Raw genomic sequence first — 22973 nt, 5'->3', positions numbered from 1 at the left:
CCACCTCCCAAGAAAGAAAAAGCCTGCTATCCAAAGCATGGGGTCTAATCCACACATGGCTACTTACACATTAAAACATTGTACTTTGACCTTCATAAAGGTTTAGCGAGTGAGGCATGATAGTATCTGTCCTTGCAAACCCTTCAGAACAGGACAAAACAGGGGCAAGGCTGTGTGTGATTTAATAGGCAAAGACACTAACTTGTGGGGTTTTTCTCCTGTCTGCAGCTAAGCGGAGATTAACATGACCAAAACTGTTTATTTTGGAAAGAAGAGTACAGGAGGGGAATTCAGCACAGCAGAGAGAAGACGAGTTAGATACTGCTATTTTCACTAAAAGAACAATGAATCTCTAACACAACTGAAGACAACAAGCTTAATTTGACAAAACATTTCTAATGTATTGCCCACAAGAATTAATGGGAAAGCAAAAATTATTTTAATATGTTTCCTTAATATTTGCAATTGCAATACCTGAGCTATCCTTGAGATGGTGCAAAAGACATGCTGCTGGCTGACTGCTGCTCTCATTAAGGGACCAGAAGACAGAAAAAGGAAAGTGCTAATTATATCCCTATGCTTTTCAGTTTTAAGAGTTTGTTTTCTTTTCAATTGTTTGGAACAAGTCTCTGAAAACTGGCAACCCCTTACAGCAAAAGTGCTGTTGCTTTAATAATTAGCTATTCTTATTTGTCCCCATTCTCGTTTTCCACTCCCCCCCCCCCCCAATCTGCCACCTAAACTATTTTGTTGACCTGTGATTTATGACTTCTTACAAACAAATTGTAAAGTCTAGGAATGAAGAAATCCTGGATGAAAGAAGCTGGAAAAAAAAGCATGTGTCAGATTTTGAGTGAGATATTTTGAGTAGTAGTAAGAAAAAAGGAAATTACTTGTTGAGCTTACTGAAGCAGCGACACGCTTTTAAAGAACTTGTGCTTAATGCTTTAAAACAAAACTAAACCTTATTTCTTTATTAAAATAATGTAAATATTCAGCAATAGCAATTATTCTTTCCAAGCCCTTTTACTGTGTTAATACCCCAGTCCTTGCTATCTTTCTGTAATCTACAGACCCACCTGCAAGCTTGTAATTTACTGACTCCCTCAAAACTTCCGTCCCGTTTGTTGCCTCCATCATCATCACCATCCTGTTATTTACAGCTGTAATAACAGCCAGCAAAATTGTCCCTTACCAGAAAAGCTTCCCTCCTTCTCACTCTGCCTTCATTGGATCCTGCTCTTTTGAACTGATCAGAACAGACAAATGTAGCCACCCACCTCTAGGAGGAAAACTGAGCTGCAGCCCTCGTGAAACATAAAGTTTATTTGACTAAAGTGACGCAAAAATTCTTGAAGAGCTCTTTGGCAGCAGATTATCTGGAAATCAGACCATGTGAGGGGGATTGGTGTACAAAAACCTCACCAAGATGCTGAGTTGCCCACAGGCTGACTTCCCGAGACTCTGAAGTAAATGTGGGTGAAGGTTACTCGAGCTTGGATAACACCAAGGAAAGCGCTTCAAACCCATCTGAAAGACAGGTACTTTATAATTTTGTTTTTAACACTCTGCTATCTAAGGTACTTTATGAAATTCAGACAGACTCCTAGACGCTGTCTTCAGAGCCTACCTTCTGAAGCAAGCAGATACTAGAGTTTCATTAACTTTCACTCCTCATTGCCTCTTTCCACTTTGGTTATAAAATCTGAAACACTAATGACAGTCTACAATATGTATAATACCTTTTGTTTCATTTTAAATTAACTTTTAATGTTCTAGAGTAATTTCTAAAACATTGGGACAGTGTACATCTAACAAAGCTCTGGGGGGAAAAAGATACATTGATTTTTGGTGAAAGTTTGCTTTGATTTTTTTTTTTTAAACCTTTTATGCTTTTTCTTGCTTTTTTGATGTTACATGCTCTACTCCATCTTGTTCAGGCACTTGTCCAGCAGTTATGAATGTTGGGAGTCAAATGCCTGTAGCAGAACATGTTACGACAATCTGAAATTCAGCAGTCCACGTAATTGCATTATGAATGTAAAGTTTATTTAAAATTTACAAAAAAGCATTAAACTATAAGGAAAAATACAGGAAAGAAGCAGAATCTGAAGGAAAAAAAAATCAATGCAAGCTGTTATTTATTTTAAAAGAGTAAAGTAAGCTTTACTAACCATGTTAAGTTATATTTTTAAAAGGTAAACTGTTCCAGCACAGTAAATTATCTAACTGAATGGGACAGATTTATTGTAAGTAATAAATCTGAAGAGTATGTCATAGGTATATTTATAGTCAATCATGTTTACTGCTGAAATCAACTGGCTTGCTGTGTTAGTTTGCTAAGTAATATGGAAGTTTAAGTGAGGAATGCAATGTAACTGAATATATAAATAGTCATGGAAAATATGTTTTGATGTATTAAGAAAGCCTGGGGAGAAAAGGATTGTGCATTTAATGGATTTGGATTCTTGAAAACGTTGTGGAATTTTTTTAATGTGGCTTGTTAGCTGTCAGGCACTTTACCAGGGAAGGTCTCATACACTTAGGCTTCATCTTCTGGTGCTTTTGATGAATGAATTGACTGTAATTTTCTTGGAGAGTACTTTGTAAACTTGGAATATAGCAAATGACTGTTGTGGGTCGATTTTCTGATTGGACAGGGTGTGATGAATTTCAAATGGATATATAAATCAAGAAAAACTGCCCCCAAACTGGAATTTAATAAAACCCCTAAATTATTCCCACACATGGAAATGTGCAGTGTATTTAAGCTCTTTCCTGCTTTCCTTCATGGAAATATAAACCGCCGAGTTTTCATTAGGAACAGTATTAAGAGCCTAAAAAAAAAAGTTCGTTCTGTATCCCGGTGTCCTTTCTGATCCTAATGTTTTAACTCTTTTCCAAAACCGTGTATTTGCAGCTCTGTTGATCTGGCAATCTGTATCTTATAGAACTTATACAAAATAATGAAGCCTGTTTGTGGGATAAGTGTTTCATAAAGAACTTAAGTAGAACTTGGAGCCTGGATAAAGGGGCTGTAATTTGGAGATAGCCATTAATAAGCCTCCTTCAAAGAAACATCATCTGGAAACAATGGTGACTGTTTCTTTACTTTCTTTATGTAAAAACATCACAAACATAACCATATACATGCTGGCATATATGTGCAGCCAGTCTTTGACTTGAATTTGCAAACAGGTCTTTTACTTGAAACACCGTGCCCATTAATTTGCCAGTGCAGAGTTATATTAAGGCACAGCGCTCTACTTGGTGGTATTTGCTGTGTTATGACTCTTCCTTCAAGTTTATAAAAATAATTTGAGGAAGAATACAAAAGGAGTATCATTCCTTCTAAGCTTATCTGTTTCCTTGCACTACATATGGACACTCTCAAGCCATAAAACGCATTTTCTCCCCCCTTCCTCCGTTCTTTAAGCGACTGTCATAAATTTGGCAGCATTCCCACTACAATGCAATATCTGTCTTCTCAACAAATTTTTAAAGGTAAAATCTCTCTTTCCTGCTAACTTTTTAATTTCAGACTCAAGCACGGACAAGATTATGACATAAAACTTACACTACAGGTTTATATTCGCCCAATACTATTGCTTTCAGAAGCACTATTTTCACATCTTACCTATATTTAGCCTTATCTGGGAATACATGAGTTAATTGGAGAGAGCTCACTGCTTATGCCATTCTCACTTTGGTAAGTAGCCTTTTATTCTCCCAGAAGGGCCATTGTCTCAGTGGGACTACTTGTCCAGTACAGTTCTACTCTGTTTTAGTAAGAATGTGAGCAAGCCCTTGGAGACCTGCAATTATTCATATACAGGATCCATTTTGTCATCTACATGCTGCAAGTTTCTTACAAAATACTCACAAATTACCAGTAATGTGCAGAAGTACCCAATCCAGTTATATTTAAAATCACTGGCACTGGGATCAGACCTGCTATGTGTGGAAATAATTTACTGGACCTATTAATTTCAGTGGGGTTTGATCACTCCTTATCAAAAGTCAGTTTTGATTCTCTTAAACTAGACTAGAGAAGCATAGCTAAAAAAAATCCTGAAGAAATCAGTTTTCAGTTGTTGAGGGGTGGTCTAGATATCAGTTTATATCTGCTTTGTACCTAATACTTCTGATTCTGTGGTTACCAGCAGCCCTACCAAAGCTGGGACTCTGTATCTTTCTATGTCTTTATGAATATCAGTTTTTGAAATCTGAAATACAATCTGTCACACTTGCTATCAGCTCACCTGATGGAAACAAGCTAAAAGAAAAGGATATTCTAGGTACTAATTTGTTAATGAAATCAGTGTACGTGAACACAGTCAAAAGCAAAAGGGATTAATTTTTTGCATTATGAACTCTAAATATGACTCATATTTGACAAACAGCAGGTAAAATTCATCATAATCTAGTGCAATCTAGTTTCAAGATTTAACTGGCTGAAATTTTTATTTTCTAACAACTCCCCACAGTATGGCAGCATCTGAGCTATCCCACAATAACTTTGATTAAAAGGTTACTGCTGGCTTGTGTGAAATCAGAGGAAAAATATGAAGCCTCTATACTCCTTCACACCACACATGCAGCAAAACAGGAACGCACTAGCCCACAAAATGCTGCCAAAAGGAATAATCTTTACGAGGTTCTCACTGTCATCCAGGTCGCGTACCTCCACTCCTGCGCAAAAGGCAAGACTAGGACTGTGTGAGGAGATACAGGTGAAGATCAGAAATGTTTACTGCTGTGTTTATCAGAGTCCAGTACCTGGAAACACCCAGGTACGTGGCTGTCGGAGGGTCATGGTTGATACTGTGGCTCAGAGGTGAGAACAGTACCTACAGATAAAAAACACAGCTTTTTCCTGCGTGGGATATGTGATTTCTATCTTGTCATACAAACTTCTCGCTTGATTTTCTAGATAAAAGTAATTTCCTTGGACTCTTTCCATTTACATGCAACAGCCTGTGTGAACTGCATCTTTATTGCAAGGTGTAATATGCAGTCAAGCAGCTACATAATTTTAACAGTCTTAAATACGTTGTGATAAAAGTGAGATTTAGGTCAAGTTAACAGAAATCATCGTAATGTTTATTTCTGTTTGCCAACACTGTAGGCTAACTTTTTGTCTTAAGAGTTCGAAGTACTTTAATTCTTTGCAAGTGCTAGCATGTAAATGGACAGACGTAAGGCAGATGGAGGAGCAGCGTGAGTGATAGCGGTAATGTGAGTTTTGCTACAGGAATGCAGCTGTAACCCAGTGAGTGGCTGGTACTCCAGCAAGCATTGGTTTATGAAATTAGCACATGAAAAAAGAACATAATTTGTATGAAATGAAATATATGCAAATATACAAATTTTGCAGCTTTGCAGCTTAAAATGTATTTGATCATTTGGACACAAGTAATGACTTCTGTAGTCATGCACAGTGAGGCTGAACAAGCCCTTGTGCTGAGGAATTCAGGAAGTCGGTGCTGCCCCACCTCAAATAAAGTAATCTCCAGGTGACTTGAAGCATTAAGATTTGCCTCCCTTGAAGCATCTGGTATTTGCTGCACCTCAACCTAATTGTTTTAATATCCTAGACGCACTAAAAGTCAATCCCCTCCTTTAAAAAAATACAGAGAACAAGAAAATCGTTTTGTTTTAAAGTGCTGGAAAGATTTGTTTTACTAGATGGCAGAGCATTAAAGGAAAGGGATTCCCACACTGCCACGAGAGGTCACTGCATGCCTCAAGAAATAAACAAGGCGATGATACATCAGTTGTGCAGCTGCCTGCTCAGGAAGGAACCAGACCCCAGGACAGGGATGATCCTTGAGGATTGCTTTGATAGTGGCAAAGGAGTTGGGTTTGCGCATCAAGGGACTTACAGGCCTTTTACATCTACAGTGCTGGTTCAAATTTAGCTCTGTGTGGGAGTAACAAAAAATTATAATTTAATTAATATTTGGCTTATGTGAACTGTGTTGGTGGCTTCAGCCAGGCTCGTAGAAACACATGTCTTCAATTATCCATCCTAGTGTTTTCAACAAACAAGCAAAGCGGGGAATAGTTGTGGAGGACACGCTGCCTTGTTCCAGGGTCCTTCTCCGGAGCAGAGCTGAGGGTCACTCCTCTTTAGTCACTCTTTGTGTAAGGAGGAGTGCAATTTACAGGGCTAGTAGCATGGCACCTTTCACATGCTCCTAGACAGCACAGCATTATGGAGATGAAAACTGCCCTTTAGAATAATCTCTGTTCAGAGCTACCGGAGAGAGAAAAGGCGCAGATGCTTAGTGCTTCTCAAAGGAGCAAAGTCATGTCTACAAAATACGGATCAAAACAAAATGAAGGCAGAGCTATCTTTCTTCTTTTTTTTTTTTTCTTTATTCTGTAACTAATTATGTTGGTGATAAGAAGGCAATGTGTATTTATGTAAAAGCAACCTTTGCAACAGCTCAGATTGAAAATAGGTAATAAACTGCCATTTCTTGTATCATTCACTATTGTCATTCTAGCACCTGTAACTACTGAGAGATCGGTGCACAAAGAGGCCTTGGTGGGCAAAATCCTTCACTATAGTGTAATTTTCCCCTGGATGTCTTCCCTAGTGGTCCTAGCATACTTCCCAACCCCAAAAGCTCTAGTTCTGTAGCTGGTTACACTGTTTGTCGCAGTTACAATTCCTTCAGATATTTTTTTCTTGAATTGTTAACAAGAGGGTGGAAAAAGTACATTCTCCCACAGTTTTTTACAGTGTAATGAAATCTTCTGATTCTGTAACTATGTTGTTTTAATGTGCCAACTATGCCACTGTGAACACCACCGCACAGCTGTAGAGTCCATCACTCCAGAGATTTCCCAGGGTAGCTGACGAGCTGTCATTCTCTTTCAAAAAGGAACAGTTCAAATTCCAGCTGAAGCCCCTGAAAGTTCACAAATCATTTTGCATATTTGAGGCTCAAACTACTGAAAATTCTACAAAAATATTTCAAATAATGTGATATTTCTTTCCTGTGGTCTGCAGAAGACCAGAAGGAGCTTAGATCTGGATAAGACAACTACCTTGATTGTCACAGATCTGGGAAAACAACAAGAAATTCAATGACCTTTCCTCAGTGAAGAAAGTGCCAAGAAGTATCTATGTGCAGTAAGAGTTTAAGTCTCAGGTATGGAAAATTCAGTCTCATGAGATAATGCAGTTAAATCAACATCCTTTACTGCTTTCCCATTTCTGAGTAAGAGGTGTAAAGTCCAGAAGGGCTCAGGTTACTCTTCCATATTCCTATCTTACATTTAACATGCTCTATACAAGGGGAGCATTGGCTGTGGCCTTTCCTAGGATTTTTATGTTGCCACAAGTGGTGGTAGGATTGTTTTCATCTCCATAAGCTCTTTTGGGACATTTGGAAGGTTTCGGACTCCAAAGACATTCAGGTTTTATAGTCTTGCAGGTAAAACAGAAACTCCTGTTCTTTCCCATAGTATTCTGGAATGCTGAAGATGTTTCAGTCTTTGTGGATGATTAACTAAAGGTAGCAAAGTACTGCTCTTCTGAGAATTCAGCATTAATGATGCACTGCTTGCTATATGGTGAAAAGAACATTATCTGGGTATAAACAGAATGTAAGCCTGAAGAACTAGAGATTTCTGAAAGTTATAAACAACTTCAAGGGACTTTTATCTCGAGAACATCCTCCTGTTTGCTCTGGAGCTCAATAACTTTCGTTGTCTTTATGCTTGCACTGATAAATGTTTAGGAAGAGGTTTAACAAACTGTCTTTGCACAAGGCTGAAAGCTGGGAAAAACTTGAGTTTTAAGAGCTCTGGCAATGAGTAAATTCTAGTGATGAGAAAAATAATCTCTTCTGCTTTAGTTTTTTCAACAGTTAAAAGTGAAATAATGCTTATTCTTCTGCTAGGATGTGACAATGATATTTACTGTGGTAAAATACTTTGAAAAGGAAAAATTGGATGTAATTATAATAATTTAATCTGGAGTGGCATCCTGTAGATTGTGTAACACTTTGCTAGCTATAAAGCAAGGTTACTACCCCAGGGAATTTACAGCACAGAGGATCAGCTCCTATTTCAAGATTTTGTTGAGTAAAGGCAGCTGGGCATTTACATTACCTGAACAAATGACCCACTGAATCACAATTCTTTTTGTTCTGAAGGAAAAGTTAATTGTTTTATACCTTTTCTTTATTTTGGGATGGTTTACTTCCCCTGGATTACACTTCAGGCACATATAAAGAGGACAGGTAAAGCCAGGGATTTTCCCAGTACCTGGATTTTTGCTGGTGGTGGACAGTAACACAGGAGTAGTGCCCACTACCCTTCCTGGGGCTGAAACTACCATGTTAGCAGATGCAAGCAGAATGAAAGATGCCGTTATTTCCCCAACGAGTTAAATAAAACTGGGGACGCGTTTTTGTCCTTTAGACCCATATGTTAGTTCTTACTCAAAACAATCAAATTGAAGTTTCCTCATCTTTTTTTCCTTGTTATCAGTGTTGACTTAGCCTCAAAAGTTAGTTGATGCAAACCACTGAGATTTAAATACTTTTCGAACCTTTCATTAAGCCTTCTAGGTCTGCTGCTAAACATAGGAGACACTCTGGGATTTGTGAAGAAAGGTGGTCATGAAATGTAGTTTGTATACCCATTGTTATCTCATATTTGTTGAATTAATTCTTTTCCCTTCATACTGGGTGAATCTAGAAATTGCCAGTAGAAGTCACAGGATGAACTGAAAATGAAAATACAAGCCACACTAAACTCTGCCCTCATTTTTGCAAACTGGGAGTCCCACAACCTCCCTGGTTGTGAAACCAGTGTTCAGAGGGAGAACGTGGTACCAGAAGACAGCAGGACTGTGTCTGCCTGTGAGTTGTCCAGCAACGCACAAAGTCCAGCAAATCTGCCTGAGAGGTTATAAGCCAGGTACACTGAGTTCTGCTGTAGAAGAGGATGATTGCTTCCTTCCTTTCTCTGTACAAAATCCTGAATGGATTATCTGCTAAATGATTCACATTGCATGCTGTCATGGTTAATTACTTCCAAAACTATTCTAATCACAGAATGTGTCAGTTCTAACTTGAAAGTTACCAGCATCAGTACACCCTGTCATGGATTTTTAACTATTTGTAATTTCTTAGATGGTGTTTGTGCCTTCAATCTGATGGATTTAAATATGGAAGAGGAAATCTAAAAGTGCTGGGAATAAAAGTGTGGGAAGACAAGCCACAAGGGGACTCTGTGCTGCTGTCCGTCTGCAAGTGATCAGAACAAATCTCGGAAAAAATGGAAAAAAAGGCAACAAGCAATGAGACTGAGCCGCTGACTTCCAAGAAAGATGTCTCAGACTGTAATGAAGGAGAAGATTGTAAAGAGAACGGACTTCTGGTCAGGAACCCTAAATCTGCCCTACGGCTAGTGGAGGATGGCAATAAAGTCCATCCCAGCCAGGGAGATAAAGGGGAGGCAGCTCAGATCTCAAATGGTTATTCAGGGGTTCAGGGCTCTGTTCCCTGCAATGGAATGGGAGAGGTGGAAGACGCCCAGTGCACTGCCCCAGCAGCCACAACCACCACTACAACCACCACTTCTACCACCTGCGGAGCAGAAGGCCAGCAGCAGCTGATGGAGCTAGAAGACAGAGAGACCTGGAGTAAAAAAATTGACTTTCTACTCTCTGTCATTGGATATGCAGTGGATCTGGGAAATGTGTGGAGATTTCCTTATATATGCTATCAAAATGGAGGAGGTCAGTGACTAGTTCTGTATGCTGTTCCTTAATGCTGAACTTCCTTGCTTATGAATGGATGATTTAGTGGCTTATTTTAATATCATATATAACAAATGACCAAGGGGAAATTACTTACTTTTCAAGCAGACTGGAAAACCTAAATACTGGGATAGGATAACTAGACACATTAAGATGGAAGAAAAACTATTTAGCAAGATCTAAAAAATCAGTACAACTAGAAGCTGAGAGCCAGTTAGGTGCAGAACCACCTTCCAAGAGAAAAGACTGAATCCCTGTCCCAAGGAGTATTTTAAAATCAGATAAACCAACATGTCAAAACCAACTCATCAGGAATGCTAGCTCTTAGAGTCACTGACATATCAGCCAAAATATAAATCTAATCAAGGAGACCCTGGAAAGGACTTTTGTCTCCCTGATGTAACAAAGGCATTTTACTGAAGAAGTTAACGATTTTATCTGTAGCCCATCTCACAATTGCATCCACTGCAGCCAGTACAGTCTTGATGAATCCTATGTCTACTTGTTACAGAACATGAGAAGTTTGGCCTGAGTCTTGCTTCCTATTCACACTGCAAAGTAGATACTCTTACGATCAGTGTGGCACACTGGCTAGGGAGGGAATATGCATTTTCCCTGTGGGATAAAAGGAACTGTTGTTTATGGAGTGCTGGTACTGTTGGAAGAGAAGTCCTATGAAGAGTTACAATCATCTGCTTTTTTTCTTGCAGGAGCATTCCTCATTCCTTACACAATTATGGCCATCTTTGGAGGGATTCCTCTCTTCTATATGGAACTAGCACTAGGACAGTACCACAGGAATGGGTGTATTTCAATTTGGAGAAAAATATGTCCTATATTCAAAGGTAAAGAAGGGAAATGGAAAATTCCTAGGAACTTTCTGAATAACTGGAAGATTTTCCTATAAAGGTGAAATTTCTGAAAATAATATGAAAATCTCATAAAACAAAGTGTGCTGGTTTTGGCTGGGATAGAGTTAATTTTCTTCATAGTGGCTAGTATGAGGCTAAACCACGACACAAAGTAAGGCTTGTTCTACACAAGATTTTGGCTTTACAAAGAACGCTTTCATAAAACTTTATGTACACCTGCAGGTGTGTGTGTGTACTCTCATACACACGTATGATGTGCAACTCTCAAATTGATTAGATAGAGGCCAGTCCACTTCCTCTGACCCAAGCCTGAAAATATAAAAAACCAACCAAACAAAACAAAAATGTAATTAATAAAGTAAGTGCAACATTACTGAATCCAAGGCAAAATTATAAACCAGGAAAGAATAAAGAGCAACTATTTCTATTACAATGAAATGATTCCCCATCTTCAGCCTGGCCTGTCAATTGCTATCCTACAACAGAGCCTTCTAGAGTAAAAGGACCTGTTCTGTATGCTTGTTTACTCTTGCTCCCAGTGTTATAGCTCTGGTCTTGTCTTTTTTATTTACTGAGTGCAAGATGCCTATTTCTAAGTTCCAGGAATTTAGCAACACATGAAAAAAACTATATAAGCATGTTCTGTCTTGATTAAGGATGCTTTCTTGGAATCAGACCCTGAGTGTTTCCGAAGCCACAAGAAATTCCAGTGTTGTAAACACTTGAGAGGGTATGTGTACCTCCTGCAGAGCTGCTTTAGACGGTTACTAATTGTAGTTGATGTGATAACCAATTCCTTACTTTTTTTTTTGGCCTAAAACTTATACTCACTTCATGTAATTATTTCCTGCCTTACTAGGAATTGGCTTTGCCATCTGTATAATAGATCTTTATGTAGCCTCCTACTACAACACCATTATGGCCTGGGCCTTTTACTACCTCATATCCTCCTTCACGGCGGAGCTGCCATGGACCAGCTGCACAAATGCTTGGAACACAGGCAACTGCACTAACTACTTCAGCAAGGACAATGTCAGCTGGTCCCTGCACTCCATCTCTCCCGCAGAAGAATTTTATACGTAAGTGCATGTAAGTGAGGACAGTAATGGACAGAATGGTGGAACATGTAGCAAGCTTTTCTCTGCAGGGGGAGCAGGGCTGTTTATTAGTGGTACCCTTTTCTGAACTATTCAAATAACTGAATACTTGTAGGTGTATGTAAGCTTAGGGTGTACGGGACAGTACTCTATATTTTAGATCAGAGGTTCCCAACCGCTGTCAGCTGTCATCACTTATCATCACTGGTGTACCATTAATATCAAACTCTTAATTAAAAAAAATCCAAAATTACATGAATCTGAAGGCTACTTATCAAGGCCTCAGGACTACTTGTAATGCTTAGACCACAGTATGGGACTGTTCAAAGTATACTTAACAAAAGCATTTGTTAAAAAAATACCTATACTGTGTTTTTCTTTCCTCTTTCAGCCGCCAAGTTCTACAGGTGCACAGGTCCAATGGGCTGGATGACCTGGGGGGCATTAGCTGGCAATTGACCCTCTGTTTATTGTTAATCTTCACCATTGTATACTTCAGCATCTGGAAAGGGGTCAAAACATCTGGCAAGGTGAATGCAAAAGCAAGACAAATCAACTTGGTACAGTATAGTCTAGCAGCAGTTCTAAATGAGCCAATTAACTTGACAGAGAATTATCTCAGATTGTCTTCATGACAGGGATTATAGGCTCATGTATTTGGGAAGCACTTACTGTAGTGGCTGCCACTGTCAGCCAAATAATATGTAACAACAGTAAGTTATGCCACTGTTCTCTGGACAACAACCCTGCCAAGAGAAAATGTGGGTATAGATGTGCAAACTGCCTGTTTACAGACATTCTGAGAAGTTCACATGAAGATGTTATAAATGCTAAGAGCTACAGTAAGAATAACTCATTATCACCTGTTAACTTTCTACCCATGGCAAATGCTGTCTTGCTGTTTTCCCTCACAGGTGGTATGGGTGACTGCCACATTCCCTTACGTCATACTCTTTATCCTGCTAGTGAGAGGTGCGACTTTGCCTGGGGCTTGGAGAGGTGTCCTCTACTACTTAAAACCTGACTGGCAGAAACTCCTGGCCACTGAGGTAAAAAAACATGACAAAAGGGTAGAGACTTGCTTTTAGCCTATCAGCCTGTACATACTTCAATGTCTATTTTCAGCATAGAGCATGATTAAACAGATGTCTTAGCATAGACTTAAAAGCCTGACTTCATGCTCTTGTTGAAACAGTCACGCTATTCTTTCCATAATTATAAAGATTTTTTTAAAGATTACGAGTCCACCATGAATTTAGCTTGAACTAATATTAGGGTTCCCATACAGCAGTTGAATAGAATTAGTGATATGATTAGAAAGAAAACAAGTGACCCAACAGTTTTTTGCCAGGAAAATGGTGAACAGCCTGACATTGAGTGAGAAGCTATGATAGCTGCTATACTGCAACAAAATCCTTTACCTATGACAGTCACACTGAGCAAACTAAATTTACTAAGCCCTAACAACTGGTCTAGCTGCAGGTTTTTTGGCTGTGAGGGGATCATTACACACTTGGGCAGGCTTTTCCACAGCCCAACGGTGTTCACAGTTGCCCGTATTTAAGTAATGCAGGTTACTAGAGTTGAAACTTCAGACCTCCATCCTGTGACAAGCTTTGGCAGATAAGCCCAAGGATACTCTCTGTAGCCACCAGCTAAAATGTGACTCAGTAATCAAGTGCATGTGGAGAAGGAATAAGTAAGTTAGGCCTGCATACACCACCAATATTGGAAAAGAAAGGAGGAATGAGGACAAGACTGAGCTAAACAACAAACCCGAGACATTCCAGTATCTGATTCAGCTTTGAACTCTGTGGATGACAAGTAGTCCATCAGGTCAAGGCTGCACTTACTTCTCTGCCTATGAAAGTGTCTAGTGAGGAGGGTGATGGAAAAAACCCAAAGCAATAAATACTACAAATACAAAGATTAAAAATTCTAATGTTTGCAAGTCTGCTGCTGCCCAGCTGATATGGAGAGTTCTGAATGAAGAGGAAATGAAAAGACACCAGTCTCTGATAAAGCAGCATCTCCAATAAGGGACCACATCTTCTGAAAAAGCAATAAAGGGCATTGATATTGTATTGGATGTATCTGAAGTGAGGACAGCAGATTGCAATCTGTGTGCTGGACGATGACAGAGCTCTGTCTGTGGATGATACAGGATGGCCTCACACGATGGAAGAGAATATTAGAAATGAGTTGTAATGAACTCCATGTTTCAATCAAAAGAGGATAAATGAATGAGGACTTTCACCTTCAGAAAGAGAAATGATACTGTACTTCACAAACGCTACTCATTAAGGCTGTGGCCACTTCAGCAGGCTTTTCATAACAAGATCACGCTTGCATCTGTCATGGCTACAACAAAGCTGAATCGAGTCCTAAGGACTAGAACTGCATCTACACTGTCAAATATATTTCCATAAATCTAGGAAAAATCTGGGCAGTGATCATCTACTACTTAGCCTGGAGGACACACAGCCAAACATAGGACTATTCCACAGCACACAGAGTTTGGAGGAAGATGGGCCAAACCCACTGCAAAATCATGGCTAGAAAGTTCCCTATACATTGCAAAACTTGTGTTAAACTGATTACAGGCAAATCACTGTGAATTAATCTAAGATGCTGTCAGAAGTGAAACTGCCAGTGAGTACTTGAAACAGTGTAAAGAGATACAATAAGCACTGCATAGGCACTGAAATTATAGTGGATATTTACAACTCTCACAGATCTACAATAAATACTCATATTTCAACATGCTCTCTTAACAAAATGTTTGTTAGCCCAGGACTAGGATATAGGCAGACTAGTGAAACAGGGTTTTGTAGGCCTAGGCGATATTCTGTATATGCCAAACTCACTCAATCTGTTTCATGTCATTTTTTCTTGATTTTCAATATTTTTCAGGTTTGGGTGGATGCAGCAGCTCAGATTTTTTTCTCCCTTGGTCCAGGTTTTGGTGTCCTATTGGCTTATGCCAGCTACAACAAATTCCATAACAACTGCTACCAGTGAGTTCTACCTTATTCTATAAGTAAAATTGAGTTGTTAAAATATAACTGTGGGTATTTATGAAAAAGAAACACAGTGCTGGTGAAAGGCACTGAATTGTCAGACCTGTGTACCTAGAAATCAGACAGAAGCGTAACAGAACAAAAGTCCTTATTGAAAGAACCTGCAATCTAAAACATTTCTCCTCTGTTGTGCCTACCCTAAAGAAAGATAATCTCTACCAATTACAGTGAGGATTCTAAGATGTAGAAACCTGCCACAAAAAATTGGATTAAACCCCTGCCAAACAATCGTATCATAATTATTTAATCTCAGCAGTCAGGTAGGAGATGACTTTAGAGTCTTGAGCTGAACGGCAGTTTACAGTTGTTTCCTTGTTATCTTAAAAAACTCTTTTATAACTTGTAAAGTAAAATTCTCAATTCTTTAATATTCCTATAGTAATTCCTATTTTTTAAAAACACCAGTATACATCCAGCATTCAATCCAGTGTCAGACTAATGTTACAACATCTGTTTAAAGTTGAAGAAAAAGTAGTTATGCTTTTTTTTTTTTTCTCTTTCTTTCAAATCCCCTGTTTGTTTTTTTCACTGTATTCCCCTAGTTTTTCTAGGAGTCTATCCAGATCATTAACTCACCCCATCTGGTAGTAAACTACCCTTTCTAGCAGATGCTGATTCCCTGATATGAGTTAGGTCTTCTGTTGCAGAGATGCTCTGGTTACCAGTACCGTGAACTGTCTGACTAGTTTTGTGTCTGGATTTGTCATTTTCACTGTGCTGGGATACATGGCTGAGATGAGGAATGAAGATGTATCAGAGGTTGCCAAAGATACTGGTAGGCTAACTTTTTGTACGTATCTCTCAAACCGCTTCTAAGATAGAATATATTTGTATATTATCTTCTAGACTGAGAACAGCCCAAATTATGCAAAATATTTAGTATATAATTCAGGATACTGACTTACTTTATGATAAGGCACTGTTGTACAGCTAAAAATTATTCCATAAAGACAGCATATAGAAGTCATAATGCATGCAGCTTCACAGACATGGTGGTAATTGCACACTGCAAAATAGCCTGGGGGGGAGAAGTTTTCCCCTGGAAGACAACATGGTACAGTGAAACTGCCTGTCCTCCTTCCTCGCAGCAGTAGTGCGCTACCAATTATCCCTAATTCTCTGTTCTAATATCAGGACCCAGCCTTCTCTTCATTACGTATGCTGAGGCCATTGCAAACATGCCTGCTTCCACTTTCTTTGCCATCATCTTTTTCCTGATGTTACTCACGCTGGGATTAGACAGCACGGTGAGTAGACAGCATCCGAGAGAGCGGACCTCTCAGGTATCTGGTGCATGGCCTTACCCCCGCAGACATCAGAAGAAACAGAATTACAAATCTTGCACCGTCACTAAAGGGTTTAAAGCAGGACTGGTATCTCCATGTGCCTTCTGAAAGACAGCAACTATTACTCCAATTTTGACCTAAACAGGCCCAAATAAACTTAAATGATATGCCAGTCTCATACTGTGACAATCAGTAACAGACCTGGAAACACAACGAAAGCCCTTGACTCATAAATTCCTGGTTGAATGCAGCCTTCCAGGCTCCTTCTCCCTTGTAGTTGTAAACTGACAAAGCAATTACTAAATTCTGCAATTTTTTCACACTAATTGGATTTAAAAGGTGAGAACTGGAGATGGTCTCAACAGCACTGCGAAAAGGAGATGTTCTAAAAACTTGCCACGTGAGCCTGTTTTTACAGCCTGAGAATAAGCACCTTCCAGGAAGGCTAAACTTGGCTGATTTCACAATCTTGGTTCTACTGAGCCGCCAACCACTTATCAGCATCCTGTTACTTGTAATATAGTACTTTCTCTGGATGATAAGCACTTCCTACAGATACATGAAGACTAAATCCCCACCTTAAAGGGTTTAAAAGTTCTGAAGAAAGACTGTTTAAACAACAATCACATCAACTCTACAAGCAGAATAAAGCACCAGTGTTTCAATGCTTTAAAGCTCCTTTAAGCATTGAAACATACTTTAAAGCAGGTAAAACTGCCCTGTATTTTCCAGTGATTTTTCCATGCTTTTCAGTTTGCAGGGCTAGAGGGAGTGATTACCGGAGTACTGGATGAATTCCCGCATGTCTGGAGCAAACGCAGGGAATTGTTTGTCCTTGGTCTGACCATCGTTTGCTTTTTGGGGTCATTAGCAACCCTGACATTTGTAAGTATTTTACCCACTCAGCTTTCCTTACTGGCAGTTTCCTGCAAATGACATCTTGGAGAGGGTAGTATTTTTTGAAGAGAGTTTCAAGAAATCAGATTAAACCTGCAACCTGTTTTCTTTATGCATTAGAAATCTATATCTGTAATGAATGTGAACAGTATCTCTTACTAGAAAATGTGTTGCAAAATGATCTATTGCAATTCAGCAAAACTCTTAATGTGCTACACTTCATAAAAGACATCATAAATGACATCATTGCTCCAACTGCTGAATCAGTAAGCAGACAACCTTCCACATTTTGTATGTGGTTTACTTCTTGCTCTCAAAAGCTCCACGTTTAAAATGAATTATTATTTTAATTTTCACAATGTTTGAAATGTATTTTGAATTTTAAAAAGAATGATCAAAAAATCATCTCCTAGAAAACGCTGCAATTTACTGTTGCTGTTCTCCAAAAATTTCTAGCAATTTCCTGGATCATCCTCATCAAATCAGGCCAGAAATCATGAACGGTCGCACCAAATAGTCTCCGTGGGGCTTGCAGGATTTCATTTTCACAACAAGCAACATTTTGAATCATAAGTGTAATGATCATAAGGGACAAGGAAAAATTACTTGGCTTTCCTGTCATGTTTCATTCCACTTGCTCATTTATGTGCAACTTCCTTCTCATTTGAAGCATTTGCTGTAAAAGGAGACTTAGTTCCTCTCCAAGACACAGTGCCCTCCTCCTTCATGATTCTAGATCCCACACGGAAAGAAAGCAAAGTAACACCTTATTTATCTCTGTTCAGTAACTATAACTTAAGTTGGAGAAAGAAGATGCCATCACAGAAGACATGCAAAAAGCCATCCCATCAAATCTCATTTGTTCATTAAAACCCAGCTGCAACTGCCAACAATTCAGTTTTATCTTTTCTGCATGGTAGCCCCACTGGTGAAATATGTGCACAGAGAGTGAGCAGATCAGCAGTAGAGTACGCTCAAGGATTTCACTGGCAGGAACAGCCACAAAGCGACAGAACTGACTGAATTTTCCATCTGTGAATGCCCTGGTCCAGACGAAGGCAATAATGAACAACAGTTTTACAGGATTTCCGTCACTGGTTCTTTGGTTCACTGACAATATGATCTCCTTTCTAGGGAGGTGCGTATGTGGTAAAGCTGTTTGAAGAATACGCCACTGGTCCAGCTGTCCTAACAGTTGTGTTTCTGGAAGCAGTTGCTGTGGCCTGGTTCTACGGTACGTCTACTGCCACATTGACAAACAATGCTAACCCAGACTTCTGAGCTTCTGCAGTGTAGCATTTCCTCTGCTTCTGCAGAGAAGATCACTGATGTCTCTGGAAAAAGTCTGCAAAATCTTTTTTACAAAATCACCGATTACCAAATCTGTGAGAATTATTATTAATTGTTCTATGACAGAAGTACAGTGACATCTAAAAGAAACAAGAGCTACAGTTCAGGATAATTAAGGATTTAATATAATTAAGAGTTATAGGAACAAAACAAGTCTTTCATGATGGATTCTGAATTTATTTGCTATGCATACAAAATGCTGTGCATCTACTTAGAAAAAACTTATCTGCTGTTGCCACTCTCCTCCCACTTGTCTCCACAGGCATCACCCAGTTTTGCAATGATGTGAAAGAAATGCTAGGCTTTACCCCAGGCTGGTACTGGCGAGTTTGCTGGGTAGCAATTAGTCCCATCTTCCTTCTGGTGAGTTTTCTTTATAGCTTGCTTTTTCCAGCACAAGAAAATTACCATTGAACACTGCAGCTACATAGACTTCTAAAAGCTTAATTACAGAATCTTCTTGTGAAGTTCTTCAGTAACAATTCTTGTTAAACTAAAAAGGCTCAATTAGTGAAAAACCCAATAAAATGCTGCAAGGTCTTGTTACTAAATCACTATAAGGATTTTGTAGATGAGCTAGCTAAATAAGACTGGGTTCTGCATAACTCCCCTCCTTCCCTCTGCTGAACAAAGTTACTATTTACCTGCACAAAATGAAGCAATAAAAGATGATGATGAAACATACTGTCTGGGGAGTAAAACCAAGACAAGTAAATATACTGTCTCAGCAACTGCTGACTGATGACTTTAGAATATTTCACTTAAAATTTACAGCAGTTAATTGCAACCTTTATAAATCTGTAATTCAGAATTGGAAATACTGTCCCAATGTTTGACTTGCTAGTATTATTAATAACATTTTAAAGTAAAGTGTTCATTTCCTGATCCAAAATTAGTTCACACTATCTTTTATTGTTACTAGCCTTAGTGGGAGCAGAGCAGGTCAAGCTGGAATTTATGAAACACAGAATGTAGACTTAAGACCTACAAAGTGAATTCAAAACACTTGTAATAATCAATGCACAATTAATAGATTTTCATTTTATTACTCCTAGAAAAAGGGGGGAAAAAAAGCTCTAAGTAAGTGTGACACCACAAATAATGTTTATACTACCATCCTCTTCGTGATCCTAAAACAGTAAAATAAACAGAGAGGAATACAGCTCTGGTGATGTGGTTACTAGGCAGAGCTATTTGTATTCTCTGTGGAAAGTAAACTAAAAAATAAAGCAAGCCCAGAAGGTAGTATGTTATTTCTGTATGGAAATGTTTCTGGTAATCCTGATCTTCTGATGATACTCTGGAAAAAATGGAGTCAGAGATCCTTCCAACGATAGTCACAAATATTACTCCTGTAGTATTCAACTAAAAGTATTTGTTCTTTCACAAGAAATTTTTCAGTCATGAAGGATATGCACAGGAAAATGATCTGACAGCATTAATCGAGCTGACGACAGAATACTATATCCAACTAGTATTAACATTTGTCAAAGCTACTGAAGATCCAAAATGCTATGGAAAAATATCACAGAAAAGATAAAATTTGTAGAAAATAAGTAACAGTGAAAAAACAGAATCTGTATAGCTTATCACAGAGAAAGCTGAAAGCTGATGCGATTACCACAGGTTAAGTTCTTTAACTGTATTTGAAAGAGTATTAAAAGGGTCTACAACCCAATAAAGAACAGCATAAAACAACAACATAGCAGCTGCAAGTTAAATTCAGACAAAGCAAAACTGACATTGATCGTGATTAAATACAGGACAAGTAGCTAAGGGAAACTGTACACTTCCCATTTCTGGTGGCTTAAAATTAAGATGATGCCTTTCTGGAAGGGGTGCTTTAGCTGCAATCAAGTTATAGGGCTCAATACAAGCGTAACTGGATGAAATGCTGCACACTGGTACCAATCAATCTGATTTTGTCCATCTAACATCTTTCTATCCTTTAAATGTACAAGCGTGGTCCTGAGTTTTCTCCCTTAATGCTTCTTAAGCAAGAAACACCACAATGTGTATTTATGGAATAAGCAATCCATAGGAGAATTTTTACCTAGTTCCTTTCAGTTACTGGTTGGGCTATACTCTAAAGCTCCTAAGCTCTTTTAAACTTCCTGAAGGAAAGTCTCGATATCCAAAAGTGGTTTGAGGGGTTTTTTTGGTTATGTTTTTTTTTTTTAAATCCATACTAATGTCATTTAGGATTTTTTCAGCGTTGACATATGTTTAATCCCTGAGTCCTACTCATTTTTTTTTTTTTTTTAGTTCAATGCTATGCTGGGACACAGTTCCCTGAAGTAAATTTGTGCCATCAAAATACATGTATTCATACTTTGTTATCTTATTTTTCAGTTTGTCACTTGCAGCTTTCTGTCCAATCCTCCTGAGCTACGGCTTTTTGATTATAATTATCCCTACTGGACTACAGTAGTGGGTTACTGCATAGGAACTTCTTCAGTCATGTGTATTCCGATCTACATGGTTTATCGGTTGATCATCACTCCAGGAACACTTAAGGAGGTATCCATGATGCTCTCTTGCTTCTATTTGACTGTTGGGAAGGAGGTGATTCCTAGAAACATTGCCTGTAGATTTTTCTGGGGTCCGATGCCCCAGGACTTGAGGATTATTGCTGTTCTGTTCCTAGCCAGCTGATCACTAATTGTCTTCTGCCCATTCTGAGCAATTCACAAATCTCCCCAGGTCTTACTGAGGCCATTGACGTATTCATATAAAAATTAGATCAAGTATTTCTTTTTAAGCTCTGGTGAACTGGAGGCTTTTCCTAGAAATCACACAAGACACAGTATCATGTGAATGAGGCAGTGAAAAATTGGTTCCTTTGGATATGTCTGTAAGAACAGGTTTCTTTTTCTCTCCCACACTTAGTAAGATTTCTCTGCCATAAATTTGTGGCAGCCTGTGATGACATTTTTGGGCTTTCTTGTAAGTGCACATAAATACCAGTTCAGAAACAATACGTTCAGTTGACTCAGGTATCCAAGTAAGCTGCAAAGTCCTAAAGCATTAATACAACATCTGTCAAACTTTGATTCAAATTGTATGTTACAAATAATTAAAAAATAATGCTGTGCACTTCTATAGCACCTTACATCTTCATAGTGCTGAGGTAACAGAAGCCTGAAACATCCTTGTGTTGTAGTTCAAGAGGTGTAACTCAAACTAAAGTCACATTTTTATTACGAATCTCTTTCCAAATGGCTGTCATGTTAACATATTACTTCTAAAATGAATCAATTTCTAATACTGATTTCTTTCCAACAGCGTGTTCTGAAAAGCATTACTCCAGAAACAGCTACAGAAATTCCTTTTGGAGACATCCGCATGAATGCAGTATAAGCTGACCTGTTTTCTGGGGGGAAGAGAGGGAGAGCATAAAACATAACTTTCCCCACACTCTCCCACCCAAAGAATTACGTTTCCAGCTGAGACAACAAAGGGAGGAGTTTTCTGTGGACGTTGCATCACTGACAACAGGCATTTGGAAACATGATGCCTCCAGCACATTTATCCAAGCAATTCAATGAAATCTACTGTGCACTTCTAACCAGACTGAACTGACTGAGAACTAACTCATTCTGGAAACATGAGGATGGCTGTGTGCATGAGAATACCACTACTCCATGCACGGGCACTGGGGCTGTTTGAAAGTGTGCGTGATTGCACAAGCCACTATAGGACGAGTATCAGCGGGTAGGACTAGGTGTAGAATCCCAAGTCTGTGGCAGTACTCCTGTATCTTCCTCAATGTGATTGTTCGTACTGGGCAATGTCATATTCGCTTCTAAGGTTCTAATTGCTTAAACTACATTGAAAAACACAAAAATATTTCTGATAGCCATAGATTACTCAAGTAACACAGGGTTTTATAAACTAGAAAAAAAATTAGTAAATTCCCTAGGTTTGTAGTGGAGTAGACAGAGGAAGAGGAAACAATCCTGAGCAGCACTATATAAAGCTCTGCATACATTAGCACACATATCTGGTAGCATTATCCTCCCCTTCCTGTATTTTGTAGTTGGTAACAGTTTCTATTGTTTCTTGCATAACAAATACTACAAAAGCATTTTTTGTAATGTAGTAGCCTTCACTTTCCTTTAGACCCAATTAAGCTGTAAAAACTCATCATGGGTTACTTAACAAGAACCTAAGTTGCTAGCACATACCATACTGTTTTCATAACTAATCTAAATATTCACAAAATCATTGTCCTGACAGACCTAACACACGTAAAGAAACTACAGACCAACAATGAATTTTTGAGTTCCGATGCCAAGAAGCGGAATCTTAAAAATCTGCTTCTCTGCTTTTTGGTTTTTTTATTTAAATTTAAGTTCATGCCTAAAATTTGCTGGAGCCTGTGACTTTTTCTATTCTTTCCTAGTACAGAACTAAAGTTTAGAATAATCCTTTTGGCTGGTTGACAAATGTACATTTAACAAACTATAAAAACCTACTTTGAAGATTTATTAGCTCATATTCTAATGTGAGCACATTTGGTTTTCACCCTGAAGAAGAAGAGGGGAAATTTTATTCTAACAAGAAGTTGAGTGGAGTTCAGCAGGACTGATTCTCATTAAATTTCA

At 38.6% G+C, this 22973-nt stretch overlaps 1 protein-coding gene across 1 annotated transcript; it reads left to right on the top strand.

The window, feature by feature from the left end:
- The first annotated feature begins 1278 nt into the window (after positions 1–1278).
- Positions 1279–22958, top strand: SLC6A4 (solute carrier family 6 (neurotransmitter transporter), member 4). The gene is made up of 14 exons (XM_010573684.1): positions 1279–1541; positions 9156–9763; positions 10495–10629; positions 11516–11735; positions 12145–12283; positions 12668–12802; positions 14667–14770; positions 15481–15608; positions 15968–16080; positions 16873–17004; positions 18151–18250; positions 18629–18729; positions 20719–20886; positions 21652–22958. Exons 2-14 carry the CDS (start codon positions 9301–9303, stop codon positions 21724–21726), a joined length of 2013 nt encoding a protein of 670 aa, XP_010571986.1. The 5' UTR covers positions 1279–1541; positions 9156–9300; the 3' UTR covers positions 21727–22958.
- Positions 22959–22973: the final 15 nt, after the last annotated feature.

The sequence above is a fragment of the Haliaeetus leucocephalus genome, unplaced genomic scaffold, assembly GCF_000737465.1.
Source record: "Haliaeetus leucocephalus isolate CR32 unplaced genomic scaffold, Haliaeetus_leucocephalus-4.0 Scaffold395, whole genome shotgun sequence".
Taxonomy (NCBI): domain Eukaryota; kingdom Metazoa; phylum Chordata; class Aves; order Accipitriformes; family Accipitridae; genus Haliaeetus; species Haliaeetus leucocephalus.
This window is presented reverse-complemented; position numbering and strand designations above follow the sequence as displayed.